The sequence below is a fragment of the Seriola dumerili genome, unplaced genomic scaffold (assembly GCF_002260705.1).
Source record: "Seriola dumerili isolate Sdu_G_001 unplaced genomic scaffold, Sdu_1.0 BDQW01000290.1, whole genome shotgun sequence".
NCBI classification, from domain to species: domain Eukaryota; kingdom Metazoa; phylum Chordata; class Actinopteri; order Carangiformes; family Carangidae; genus Seriola; species Seriola dumerili.
This window is the reverse complement of record NW_019174545.1, coordinates 3,586,213-3,600,541: the sequence shown is the minus strand read 5'-3', so window position 1 is coordinate 3,600,541 and position 14,329 is coordinate 3,586,213. Positions and strand designations below refer to the sequence as shown.

At 39.3% G+C, this 14,329-nt stretch overlaps 1 protein-coding gene across 1 annotated transcript in view; it reads right to left on the bottom strand.

Annotated features, from left to right (window-relative positions):
- Nucleotides 1-12,248, bottom strand: part of dmxl1 (Dmx like 1) — a 50,027-nt gene extending 37,779 nt beyond the window's left edge. Inside the window, exons 1-11 of the mRNA XM_022757740.1 lie at nucleotides 12,162-12,248; nucleotides 10,599-10,724; nucleotides 6,997-7,074; nucleotides 5,717-5,795; nucleotides 5,375-5,519; nucleotides 5,144-5,210; nucleotides 4,708-4,892; nucleotides 3,692-3,896; nucleotides 1,200-1,380; nucleotides 373-549; nucleotides 27-265 (exon numbers count right to left, since the gene is read on the bottom strand). Coding sequence (XP_022613461.1) covers nucleotides 27-265; nucleotides 373-549; nucleotides 1,200-1,380; nucleotides 3,692-3,896; nucleotides 4,708-4,892; nucleotides 5,144-5,210; nucleotides 5,375-5,519; nucleotides 5,717-5,795; nucleotides 6,997-7,074; nucleotides 10,599-10,724; nucleotides 12,162-12,248 — 1,569 coding nt within the window. The remainder of the gene's footprint in view (nucleotides 1-26; nucleotides 266-372; nucleotides 550-1,199; nucleotides 1,381-3,691; nucleotides 3,897-4,707; nucleotides 4,893-5,143; nucleotides 5,211-5,374; nucleotides 5,520-5,716; nucleotides 5,796-6,996; nucleotides 7,075-10,598; nucleotides 10,725-12,161) is intronic.
- Nucleotides 12,249-14,329: the final 2,081 nt, after the last annotated feature.

Below are 14,329 nucleotides of genomic sequence, written 5' to 3'. Positions count from 1 at the left end.
TGTTACATAAATATAAGTGAATGTACCTGAGCTTGTCTGAACATCCCTGGCTGGTATTCATCTAACCAGTCCACATGCCAGACTAACAGAGAGCCGTCCATGGGATGAATACTGAACAACATGTCTGCCCCTTTATTCCACTCCTCTACCAGCACGTCCACCTGGTGCTCCACGGCTGCCAGAGGAAGCTCTACAGCCTCGGGTCCTTGGGGGTCACCTGGCCTACTATTGCCCTCTTCATCGAAGTTATCCTCATCTTCCGGCTCTGGAATAGAATGAAAATCATGGTGTCCAAGTGTAAATTCTGAAAATCAGTATGGAAGACAAAGCAGAATGGAATATGTAGAAGTCTGACTAAATATTTTTCTGTACCTTCATGGGAGCATTCGTTCTGTTGCTCCAGGCTGCCTCGGAGCTGCTGTAGGAAGACTTCCATAGCTAAAGTGAAATGAAGCTCTTTGTTGTTGAGCCAGTGGACAGTAAAAGGACCTCCAGGTTCCTCATCATCCACGCCACTCAGAGAAGAGATGGAGGGCAGTAGAGGAATATCTGTGATGCAGACAATATGTGACAAAGTGATAAAGACATTACAACGTTTAGAGAAAGAAGGCGAAGTAGAACAGAGATTTACATTATTAGGGGCATGGAGGATGAACAGACGTGCTGGAGCAAATTAACTTTCATAAATATTAGTATGGTTTTAATGCTAAAACATAATTCAAGCATAGAAATACAATCCTAGCAGAATTCTCTGCCTCAAGGCTGAAGGAGATTATGTCCTGATTCAGGTCAAATTAAGCTGCCCCACAAAAACACATAAAGGAACAAAATGAAAATGCCTTACATTTACCGTGAGCAGTTTTCATTGAGCACAAAAACTCACTACAATGTTAAATAAACAACTTCAGGCAATGTACAAAATTTACAGCTTTTTTTGTAACTTATTATAAAAAAAAGCTGTACATACAGAGATAAATCCCTCTGGCTGAGAGCTGATTATATTCAAGCAGAGCTAACCCTATACAGCCTGTATGGTTTAGGGATGACTAATATGTTGCAATACTGTAGCTGCCATTTCTACTCTTTAAGAAGTACGCCATGCCATTTTGTGGCTTTTAATACTTCACCCAAATTTAGAATATTTGTTTATAAACTATCAACAACTAGAAGAGACCGAAAGAGACGTGTTTGAGTCGAACCTGTGGCTGGGTTGATGCTGGCAGCAATGTGGAAGTGGCAGAGAGCATTGGCATGGGGCGTGTTGCTGTTGCTCCTCTTGTGGTTATAGTGTCGGCTCTGATGGTGAGGCAGGCCGCCTGTCAGGGAAGGCTGGGGCACATCTCGATATAAGGAGGAATGCCACGATTCTTGAAAATTCAACTGTGAGGAAAAGATTAATCATCAAAGCAATTAATTAACAATCAATGTGTTTCTTATGCCAAACCCACATTTAGACCAAAAATGGGTTGATTTTATGAATGATCACTGCCATGAGTTTATCAATATGCTTTTTTCATATGCTTACAAAAGTATGTGTTAAGAGTTTTCTAGGGTGAAGGAGCAAAGTGAGACACCATAGTTCTCCTCCCAGGCTGAATTCAGCTACTCTGCTTTGGAGTTTCACCTAGGGATGGGAATTTAACGACATTTAAGTTTACAACCCAATTTGTCTAAAAAAAAAGCGCCAGAGATTAATAGGCAGTTTGGAATAGTGAATGATAGAAAGACAAAGGTCTTTTAAGGGAAACAAAATTAACTAAATTTGGTACTTAGGTTATGTAATTTGCTTTTTTTTGGTTGCTTTCCAGTAATATGTAAATACCTATAGTTCTAGACTTGATATTGCCCTATAAATATAGTCTCATGTGAATGACAGCCATGAATTTGAAAGACTGAGCATCTTGGGGTCCATGTAGATTTTTCTAACAGAAAAATGGCTTTAAATTTCACTGATTTTATGCAGCTTCTCTGGTGTATAATGAGTAATATAATAGGGCTCTAAGGCTGCAGTTTCTCTGAGTACCATTGAGATTTATGTGCTCATCACACCTGAAAAGAAGTCCTTCCTCAAATATTGATAAGAAATGTGTGTAAACTCACTATTTGAGAATGCAGAAGCCACACTGATGTGTACAAAGCAGACAACGCATACTTCTAAATGGTTTCATAGACAAGTAGAAAAAATGAGATTGTAGTGGAATCACTAAATGCTCACATCACTGAGTCCTTCAGAGTTTGGCATCCTTATCAAGAAACTTTGGGCTTAATTAATGTCAATTGTTTTGCAAGAAATCTTGTGCTGTTCATCACACCCTGAGGCAGTTTGAGATAGGACTCTCTCAGTATTGTCCATCCCTTCAGTTTGAGAGGGAGAGAATTACCTCAGACTACTGCCTGGATCATCCAGCAGTCTACTTTTTTAAATGAATAATTCAACACATGTACACTTACAGACTTTCCTCAAGGCACAGTAGAGAAATTTGCATACCTATTTTTCCTGTAATCTTGTGTGCCCTGGGCTCTGTAAGTGCCAGTGAGACCCATAACCATTTAAATGTCCATATTAAAATGGATATAAGTATTATGTTTGGGGCCTACAGTAGTTAGGCTGTCAGCCAACAACCTAGGTCACTTAAAGCAGAAGAAGACACTGGCACCGTTAAAGGTGAGTGTGCAGCAGCTAAATGAAACAGAAAAGTTAAAATTTAGAGGTGTTGCACAAATTATAGAAAGGGGGCGAATATTCTCCACTGATCTCTTGTGTTAAGCCCTCTACAAAGCTTCAAAAAGCATCTTCCTGTCTGATAGCCAATTCATTTTCTCTTTTAACTCCACTAAGCCTCAGTTGTATTTCTATCTCCTTTCTCAGTCTCCCTTTGCTCTTTTTTCCCCCTCATCTCTGCAGTTGCCTAATGACATACATCAGCAGCGGTGAAAGTATCGTATTCAGGCTTTTATTTCAGGGTCATTTGTCCCATTTATTCCCCACTACAAAGAAAATTGTGGCATTTCTTTTTGCATTTTGTAACCAAAATAGAGGATATTCTCACTGCGATATAGCTTTACAAATGATGCTTTTGATTTTGACAGAAACAAGTTGTGTTAGCTCTAGCAAGCAATTATTTCGCCTCAGTGGTTTAGCTTTTGCCAACATTAAAATGTTCTGTCATAGTGCTTTAAGCTGACAAGTGTCCAAACATCAAACTGTGTGCTAAGCTGTGTTCTAAATATTGAGTTCCCGCTCTCTTCTTGGATAAATGTATCTAGTTATTATTATATTTAGTCAGGTATAAACTTGCCAGTTTATTAGGTACACCTATCTAAAGCAGCCCAGCATCAAATTCTGCCTTCATGAAGTTGATCATTTTCAGATTGTGTTAAAACTGTTTTAGAGAGGTGTTGGCGGTTGAGTGCTGTTGAGTTATACTGTGTTATATTGAGTTGACTTTTTCTCAAATTTTGTCTGTCCCATTTAAACAGTTGACTACATACTGGAAACACTTCACAGTATAACGTAGCATGAAAATGACCATGACATTGAACAGAACAAAAACTGTTTTCTATCGTCACAAAGATAGAATTTACTGCAAGAGTGTCGTGTTAGAGTACATTCAGTTGAGCTAGTTGTACCTAAATAAAATGGCATCCGAGTGCATTTATCTTTAGTAAAAATGACATTAGAGTTGCTTACTTCCTGTGCTGTTTTTCCTTGGGTCTTCCCATTGCAGGTGTGCTTCCTGGTAGGACCAGCACATCTGAGTGTGTCGCTGTGTGGGCCAGGAACATGGTTGTTATGGAGACCAGACAGGAGGCAGTCACCCGGCAACAGCGTCTCTGCCCAGAGCCGACACACACTGTCCTTACAGCAGGTGAGCAGAACATTACACACTGCACCTCTGTTAGGAGAGAGGGAGGAAAAGGGAAGGGAAAAAGGAAGGATAATGGCAAACAGGTTAGGGTGAAGTCTGCTGGAGGGTACTGCACTTTTCAGTAATCATGTTAATCATCTAATGCTGATAGAACTATTCAACAGCAGGCCAGTGGAAAAATACCTGTAGAGAGATAAGTTAACAAAAGTAGTAATGACATTGGTGATAAAGTGACTGAATCTAATCTCATCCATAATGTAGGCCATGATTACAGAATACAACAAAAAGGCAAAAGGAGAGTAAAACATGTTGCCAGAGGCTGGGTAAAAGACAGTGTTGTTTTATTATGGCAGCTGATTATTGACACACCAGCAACACAGCAGTAAAACTCGGATCACAACTTCAGCGCTTCCTAAAGTGTATTTTTCAGCAGCAAATAAGCTTAGTGAGAATTCTGCCTTAACATAACACTGTCTTTCTGTCTATGTTAATTCTCTGAGCTGATAGATACAGTAACAATATTTTTCCAAAGTAATATTTTTGCATGTTAAATCTGCTGTGGAATGTGTCACATTCAGTCAGAGAACAATTGAAAGGTTACACAAGATTAGCAATGCTGTATTAAAGCAGGGCAGCTTTAGTGTAGCGTGAGCCTGTCTACCCAGTAAAACACACCTAAAGAACAGGTTTTGACAACTGAGTGTTGTTTTGTCCATTATTGTGCAACCCTCCTAAGGCTATGGTCAAATCCTGGGAGGTAACTAATGTTTGTTAACTTTGCTTTTCTTATTGGCTGCAGGAAGAGGGCAGTGAAATGGTGCCTTGACAGTGTCCATACCGTGGCATGTACATGCTGGTCTTTCTCCAAGAAAATCCGGTAACAGAACGGGGATGGGCCAGGTAGACAAAGGAGAAGGCCAGCTCTCCCTGGACACTGACACTGGGTTCTGGAGGTGTGAAGAGCCTGGAAACACCTGACTTCCACTTACTGGTGCTGTACCAGACCTTTACTAGGCAGTCATCCTGAAGAGCAGAGACAAATAGTGGATTGATGTTGTGTTGTAGGATGTGCTATTACAAGTTAAAGCCATTATGTTGTAGACATAAAAAAAGACACCGAAGGAAGGAAGTGCTGTTAAGTTACTTTACAATTACACCTGAGTTTACAATGTTTGGCCTTGTCACTGTAAATAAAGACTGCTAACATTACTTGCACAAGCTAGTTTGCATCAAAATCTGTACAGGTTTAGCGACTCCTGGTAAACACCACTTACCTGTCCAGCAGTAGCAAAGAATTCCCCATCAGGCGAGAACTTCATTAAACTGACTGGGGAGGCCGTCCTTCCAAAAAAAATTAAATTACAGCATTTCAATACTTAGTACTTCATATATGCTATATAGTATGTAATGTCAAGTAATGTTTAAGTCAGGCTAAAACAAGTTGGAATTAAAATGAAATATTCCAAGTTAGCTCATGTGCAGATTTTGGACTTCTCAGTTCTTACTTGCTCTGCCAGATGCACCTCCAGGCAGAATGAGAGTCTCTTATGGACATTTCTGCCTGCTTTCCCCGTTCTTTGGCTTCATCTTTTACTCCATCAAAATTAGACCACAACTGGAGGCTACTAGAGCCTGTTAAGAGAGTGCTGCCTGGATACACAAAAACACATTCACTCTTTGAAGATATACACCACCAATGTCTTTTATCATATAAATAAAAAAAAGAAAAAAAGAAACATGAAGGCATATACTTCCAAGAGATTTATAAAGCCAATGAATAATGTACCAACTCAACACATAACAGTTATATTGGTATGTTTGTGTAACATTAAGAGAGTAATATGTACCTGTTGGGTGCCAGGCCAGGTTCCGCACCATAGACTGTAGCACAAACTGACCAGTCTTCTGCCATTGGCAGTTCAACTTCTGTACAGAAAGAATAAACACTACATTTAAAACAAAACATCAACGTTAAAAATACAAATACGGTAAAAATACAGTACGATAAAAATACAGTTCCGAAAACACTAATTTCCTTCTATCAGTATCCAAGAATCACACATAATCACACATGGCTCACATGAGAGCAGCAGCTTTACTGTCGGATCCTGATATGCAGTTGTAAGTGTCTGTGAAGATTTTCAGTCATCCAGGTCATGGTTATCCAAGAGTTCAGTAGAAGGGAGTTGGACTTGGTTGTAGTTACTTGAAGATGTTTCATCTCTCATCCAAGAGGCTTCTTTAGTTCTGACTGACTGGTGGGGAGTCTCAGGTGCAGCTTGGCTTTTTTGGACTGTGCTGTACACACTGAAGAAGACAGGAGCCTCCTCACAGGAAGCCCACAGATACAGACCAACACTTACTTTTTGATTCTCACCCCCCACTCGCTCATAGTATTTTCTGCAACTAACTAAGTAGGTAATCGGCTTCATGTTTATACCAGCACATGTATGCCCAGTGTATGTGAATCATCATGTGATATGCGTTTTCAGGTGTGTTAGTAAGGACAGAGATTATCTCTGATACGCAGTCAAAATGTTTTTGATAATGACCACACAGAGGTTAAATACCTGAGTCTCTCCACTAGTCAGTCAGAACTGAAGAGGCCTTTTGGATGAGAGGTGATATGTCTTCATGTATCTACAACCAAGTCCAGTTGCCCTCTATTCAACTCTTCCTGAATAACCATGACCTGGATTACTGAGAATCTTCACAGACGCTTACAACTACATAACAAGAACCAACAGTGAAGCTGCTTTCATGTGAGCCACATGCGATCAGGACACATGGACAACCGTAATACCAGGGAACTTCTGCAATGAAAAATGTAATGGCTTTTGTGTAGTTTGTGTGAAATCTTTCCATTACAAATACCTATTCTTGACATAACAAACCTAGGACTTCTGCACTGACTATAGAACAGGAATAAACAGTAAACATGATGTGCATGTGTGTTTCAAATATTTGTTCTTCCCTGGTGACTTTCTGAAGGTTTTAGAGAAAAAATATTCTGATCTATTTTAAATAGCAAGAGAGGATCGCCTGAAGGAGAAAGGTCTTGTTATTGAGGATGATATAAATGCATGCATGAGCAGACTGTGATTGGAAGATAATGTAGGCTACTCACAGTCAACGATGTATCTTTTTGACGTGGGTGCTGAACAGGCTCAAAGACACACACAATGCTTCCATAGGAAGCTGCAATCTGTCAGCAGACAAAAGAAAAGGCAACACAAAGGATATTAAGACATGTTATCTCATATAGAGTGAAACAATATATTACTCTACATATCATACTTTAATTCCATTTCTAAATATACAAAAAATATCAATTTATTGTTGTAAATTACAATTTTACTTAACATTTGACAGATAAAACATCTCATAGCAAAATTATCAACTGTGTGTTTATGTAACCTAAACTGTGGACAGTATGTTTTTAAAATAGCCTACTAACTCATATTTCTTGTAGAAAAAAAATGTTGTTTTTGACAATTTAGATGGTGAATAATGAGTAAGCATCTATAGTCTACTCTACAAACCATGATATATCTCAGCAGTAAATGAGTATAGTCCCTGGACAACAAACCAAAAATATCTTGAACCTATTACAACCCAGTGTTAAATCAACATTGTCTTGTCTACTGTATTCAAACCTCCCATTCATGCATTGGTTAAGGCAACATGCTCAAGTGCTTTTCACGGAAGCCACGGTCACAATGTTAAACAGAGTGAATGGGTGAAATTTCTATGGCAGTGAACACAAATAACAAGCTTAATAAGGTCCAGGTCTTAGATAATACAAGCTGTGTCTCTAATGGGGTAAATAATATGCCGACTGTCAGCAAATGAATTCCGTGAAGGAGTGACTCAGACATTCACACGAGCAAATGTGCATATATAAATGGGCACGGGTGCAAGCACAGTCACACAGAAATCTTTCCAGACAGATCACAATTCAGATAAACAAAAATACGTCAGTTTCTAGGAAATACAGATTCAATAAAAAAAAAAAAAAAATTCTTTTTTAATTAAATTGTAGTGGAGAGCAAAATGTAATTCATTTATGCTGTTTAAAAACTAACAATACGATGTAGATTTGGTCAAGGGGATAAAATAGATAAGTCAATAAAGGCCTGTGTGTAGCAAAAAGAAAAAAATATGAGTTATAAAACAATGGTCTCCCTTTCTGTGGTTATGATTACTACACTCTGGTCTGGTTTTCATAAAACCCCAACCGAGACTTTGAGATCATATTATGCTGCAAGAATATTTCAATTGACATCGTAAGGCACCAGAAACTGTTTAAACTTAACTAGGAGCACCCTGCTGTTTTAGCTAACAAACAATAATGGATATAGTTTTTAAAAGTTTATTTAATGACCCTGATTTCTGTTTTTTAGTGGAGGTTGCTCCCTGTCCTGTCTCTGTGGTGTTGCACTGCATGCATTTATTTTGAACTCTAAAGAGATATGACCTGACGCAAGCCGTGGATAACAACAAATAGGCATTCAAATAGTGAGGTAATCTAATGCAGAGTTCAAACAATGCAATTATTTTGTTTATTTTGTGCTGTAAATGAATACATTTCTCTCAATAACACAAAGTAATGAAAAGTACTGTAGAGTCAAACCTGGTAGAACACAAAATAAAATGTAATGCAGAGGCCTGGTGCAAGTTGTGATTTTGTTGCTTGTATTCATTTTATAATGTCTCCAAATAACATAGTATTCTTTAATTCTAGCTAGTTAAACCTTCAATATAATGAGTTTGGAAATAAATGTGCCATGGCAGTGGCTCATTCATGCTTACAACATGCATCTGAAGTGGTGCAACACTTACGTTATGAGAACATGGGATATGTGCTCAGCAATGTTGCGTAAAAGGGCAAATATCCGTGTGGAGGGGCAAGCATACCAACTGAGCATGCTTAAACAAAGGCTGGACCATGCTGGAGGCATGTGAGGTTAGTTCTGGCCCAAGTGAATTGGATTAAACATCACATGAGGGGAGTGGTGAAAGATTGGGTGAAAAAATCTTTTTTTCATTTGACTTAAACCAGGCCTGTCTGCTGTTTCAACAATGCTACCACCATCCCAAATACAAAGTAAACCCAGATTACAGTGACAGGTCTGGCTATGATGACTTCTTCCTTTAATATGCTTAGGGAGTAATGTGTCAAGTGTATGCACATGAGGCAATGCTGGAGTTCTCCTTTTGTATTTGATTGCAGCATTGATGCTCAATAGTTAAGTGGAATCATGAATACTGTGACTATAGTAATAATGCAAGATGGACTGCTTTAGCTTCCTCTGAAAAAAAAACAAAACAACAACAGCAGTCTGTCAAGCTAAAGACGTATGGAAGATTAACATTTGTAGTCTGTAGAGACTCAACCATTTGTGGTTTGGGGCTTTAACTGAAAGTTCATTTAGAAATCATTGCCACTGAGACTACGGTATTTAAGGATTAAACTCGTAAAAAGAAACCAGAGAAAAAGCTAGATGTTTGGCAACCACATACAGTAGGTTTATCAGAAATACAGCCTTAAACAAATGTTACCACTGAGGGAAAAAGTCAGAATTCATAAGGTCAAGACAAGGTTTTGAATGACAGTAATTAACTGCTCCATACTCAAAATGTTGAGAGATGTTACAATGTTACAAAACTTTCACTTCAGAGTACTATAAATAAACCCTGCAAAGACTCAACACAACCATTGGTAGCTCTGCAATGAACTCTAAACTTAAAGCCTGTGCTGAATTAAAATGTTCACATTTATTAACACATTTGCAACGAGACTAACACCTATATTAAGTTCCTATATAAAGTCTACCAGCGAACTGATCAAACTAATTAAACGAGTCCCTCAGCAAACAGAAACCATACAAAATAAAATCTTGTCATTGTCTCTGTGCTGCAGATGGAACTGGAAACTATAAATAACTACACATTTTGACAAATCTTTCTTTTTTCCCCTCAGATGCAAATTACAAACACATCACCACAGATCTTTTGTTTGTGCCAACACTTAAAACCATTTTGGGGTCATTAAAGGGATTATCTGTGGCATTATATCAGCAAATGTGCTTGTGTACCACTATATGCTTTACTGGGTGATTTTTCCCTCACTTGGAGTTGATGACGTCATTCCAGTTCATTTCATTCGAGTTCATTTAAACAGCCTTTGATGTTCCAAACAAATGCCTTTCCTGAAAGCATAAGCAGCCAACACTTCATAAGAGTGCAACAGAGCTTGTGCCTTGCAAAACAGTCAAAGTAAAACAAAAAAAGTCCTCTGTTTTTTCTCTCATTTGGGCCAGGTGGTTTATTTTTCAACATGAAAGTAAAGTTATAGTTGATTGTCTCTCTGATCTCCCATTTGTGCAGTTTGAACTGCAGTCTAACTAGGGTATGGACTGGGTATGAATTTGGTGCATTGTATTACTCAAAACCTGAAATGTTTGTACACGGCACAACACTGTCTGTAGCAAATCCTTTACCACCTACAAGAAACAAAATGCACCTCAATTTATTTTCAGTTGAGTTTGAGTTACCTATGCCTACTGGAAAACTATACCCAATTAATATTTAAAAAAAAACAAACATTAATTTAAACTGAAATAATATTGGGACTCAACAAAAATGTATGGTGTATCAGGAACATCCATCAGTTTGCACATCAACTTGAGGACCCAATAAGACAAAGCACCAGTCCATTACTCTTACCTGTCCACCCTGCAGTGAGCAGTCGACACAGCCGACCTGAATGTTGCCATGTTTGGCCCCTGGGATGATCTGCAGTCGCTCAAAGTCACTACCCAAAATCACCACGTCACAACCTGACGCATAGGCCTATCAAGAGACAAAGAGAGAGGAAGAAGGGCAGAGAGATGAAGATAACACTCACATCCATCCAGCGAGTGTTGCATGAAAGGTCACTTGAACTGCACTTGAGCGTCACAGTATAAAACATGCCACTATATGACAGCTCTGGTGTACACGCAGATAAGTTTAGAATTCTACACTCTATTTCTGTGGCTCTCACAAGAAGATCTTCACATGAGCTGTGATTCACTGTGACTGTGCCTCTATCACAGGAGGACAGAAGGACAGAAATAGTTCTCCTATTGATCCACTGTCAGAATAGCATGGGAATAGTATATCTGTGTTTGCTTTGAGATCACAGAGTGCAAAAGCAGTCAGAGGTTCAGAAATGCAACAAAGTCTCAAACCCTAACAAAGAACTTCCTACAGAAGAGGGACATGCTTTTGAACTATTGAGCGTGATGTTAATTATATAGTTAATGTGACTAACACAATAACATAGCCCAGTGGTTCTCAACATTTTTGAGTCACGGCCCCCAGAATAGCAAGGTTGGTGTTTGTGACCCCTGAGCGGTATGCTGGCAAATGGTTTAATGCTCTTTGGTGTCTTGGCGTATGATTACTCTAATCTCCATGAGCTAAGCAAGTGCGGGTTTGTGCTGTGAAGTGGTGAAATGAATACGGCTAAATTAGAGGGTGCATGTATAGGTGCGGCGCTGTCCATAGTACTGAAAAGAAGCGGAGGAGATTGATAAACTATAGGATGAATTGATAGCCTACTTGCTTTTTGTGGGTGTAGATCAGTGTAGCAATCCAAAGACACAAGGGAAACAACAGGGAAATGAAGTGACAGTCAACAAGACAGAGAGAGAGAGACGCTGAGAGAGAGAGAGAGAGAGAGAGAGAGAGCTGCAAGCCATGAACAGCTGTTTCTACACACCTCCCCCTGCTGATTTTGAGTGATTATTGTGAATATTTTATAAATGTATATAAATAATAATTTGTGATGACAATTTTGTTTAGTTGTAACAGACAGCAGCTAGATGTTGTCCAAAGTGCTCCAGGCACTGTGGATCTTTTATGCGTTTCGGGACAGCACCCCCTCAGCATCCTCTGGGACGTTCTTATTTATCATTTAAGCACTGAATAACAAATTACACACTTTTGATATTTCACACAGTTTTTGGCTATGCATGTAAACCCATGCTGCAGAAAGTTAGGCTGATATTTCTGAAACTTGTTGGTTGCTTGACTTAGTTCATACTCCACACAGAAACAATGCCATTAGTTAAGCCTTCTTGGCATCAGTGCTTTTTCCATGCTGTACTTCTGCTCTGCAAACTACATTTACATCAAAAAATAACTCAAGGAACAAAAAATCTCCTCAGTTTTGTGACAGATCAGTTTAACCAGAGCTCCTAAATGGCTGGAAGCAAAATATTTCCAGAGCTTGAAATATCTTACCGTGAATGGCACATTGTTGACGTTCCCTACAGAGAAACAATTGTCCCCAGGGTTGACAGCCCCTGTGAGGACCTGATGGAGATTCATGACTCTTGTTTATAGTCTCCTTGTGCTCCTTCCTCCTCTCTCCTTTCTCACAACACCCTCCCACTCCAGGTGAGAATCATGGAAAATCATGGGAGGGATGTGCTCATCTTCATCTGTCGCCTGTAATTTCACTTCAGTGTCTCTACAAACAAGCTGTTAAGAAGAGAGGAAGGGAGAGATAAAAAACAAAGATGTAAACAGAGAATGTTTTGATTCGGTAAGTGTCAAGCCTGAAGCATTACTGACTCCCAGATATTGACTGCAAATTGATTTAACACTCAGCACTTGCAATGTTATCAAGGATGATATAGATGATCTCCGAACTGTTTCTGTTGCACCGCACTGTGCATACAGGGCATCAAGTGTTTTTAAACCTTTTCCACACTACTCCAAAACTGCATGAAATTACTCTCACAATGGGACCTTGTTGCATGAAAACATGCTGATAGTATTATGAGAGGACTAACTGCAAATGAGCTTTAAGTCTATTTTGCATAAAGACAACTAAAAAAGGCATACTGGCGTCAAAGCTCAGTTGATCCTGTCTTCATTTAAAATGCATGCCATTTAGAGTGTCAGCCCTTTTAAAGCCAGTCATTGAGACTTTTTTTTCTCTGCAAAATAAATGCAGTCAGTTTGATTATTGACAAACTTGTTAGCATGCATAGAAACTGGAATGACCCCCAGGGAGGGTAGAAACTAGAGTGGTAAATATGGGGGAGGGCTTCCAGATAGCCTAAAAAAACATGGGACCATGGACAAGCAAGGTGATGTGGTGTAGCAACTAATGCCGTACAAGTACAGTGTCACGTTATCACTGGGGGAGCCAGAATTTCTAGCAGTATGGCATTAGCTCCTGTGGTAGGTAGCAGGTAACAACACATGTATAAAACTGGAAGTATTGTGAGAGTCCCCACAAATAGGCTTCTAAGAAATAACTGTTCGTGCCGTGTACTGTACTCCACCTTTGTATGCTGGAAGCAAAGCCTTGTCAATAGATATAAAGAGGCCATAATTAAAAGGTTGCGGAGCAGGTGTCAAGTGAGTCAAGCGAGTCACCAAAGGCTTACATCTTACTTCAACACTGGAGGTCCTGTTAATCCACATTGGCAAGAAAAAGTAAGTGAACCCTTTGGAATTACCTGCATTTATGTATTAATTTTTCTTAAAATACGGTCAGATCTCCATAATAAACAAACACAATCTATTTTAACTACTTAGACACAAATCACTGTATTGTTCTTGTCCATATTGAACAAAGCATTCAAGCATTCACAATGTAGGTTTGGAAAAGTTTGGAACCTCTCAGTGAATAACATCAGCAAAAGCTAAACTGGAGCCAGGATTTAGCAAACCTGGAGTCCAAACAATGAAACCAGATTGGAGGTGTGGGTTAGAGCTACTGTGACTTACAGAAAACCCTCAAACATTTTAAGTTTGCTCTTCACAAGAAGTATCTGCAGAAAAGAATCATGCCTTGCCAAAAAGAGATCTCAGAAGACTTGTGATCAAGAATTGTTGATTTGCATAAAACTAGAAAGGGTTACAAAGTAATCTCAAGTTGAACCGTCTACAAATGAAGATGATTTAGCACTGTGGTTACTCTCCCTAGCAGTGGGCGCTCAGCAATGATGACTCCAAAAGCACAACACAGAATAATCAGTGATGTAACAAGGAATCTCAGAGTAACAGGTAAAAAAAGAACAGAAAGAACAAAAAAGAACATCATTGTGCATCATGTTTGTCAAAAAACAGCTTCACATTCCGCAGCACTGCATATGGTATATGAAGGGCACTGCGTACCAACATGAAAACATCAAACCAAAGATGAACTACAGTGGAGGTAGCGTCATGATTCGGGGCTTTGCTGCCTCTGGGCCTATAATATCAGGATGGCTGTCCACCTGCTGAAGCTCAGTAGAAGTTGGGTGATGCAGCAGGACATTGACCCTAAACATCAAAGTCCAATCCATCTTCCAAATCCACCCAGTCATAGGTCCAGAGGAGAGATGCTGTGAAATGACCTGAAGAGAGCCTTTAACACCAGACATCCTAAGAATATTGCCGTGCTGAGGCAGTAA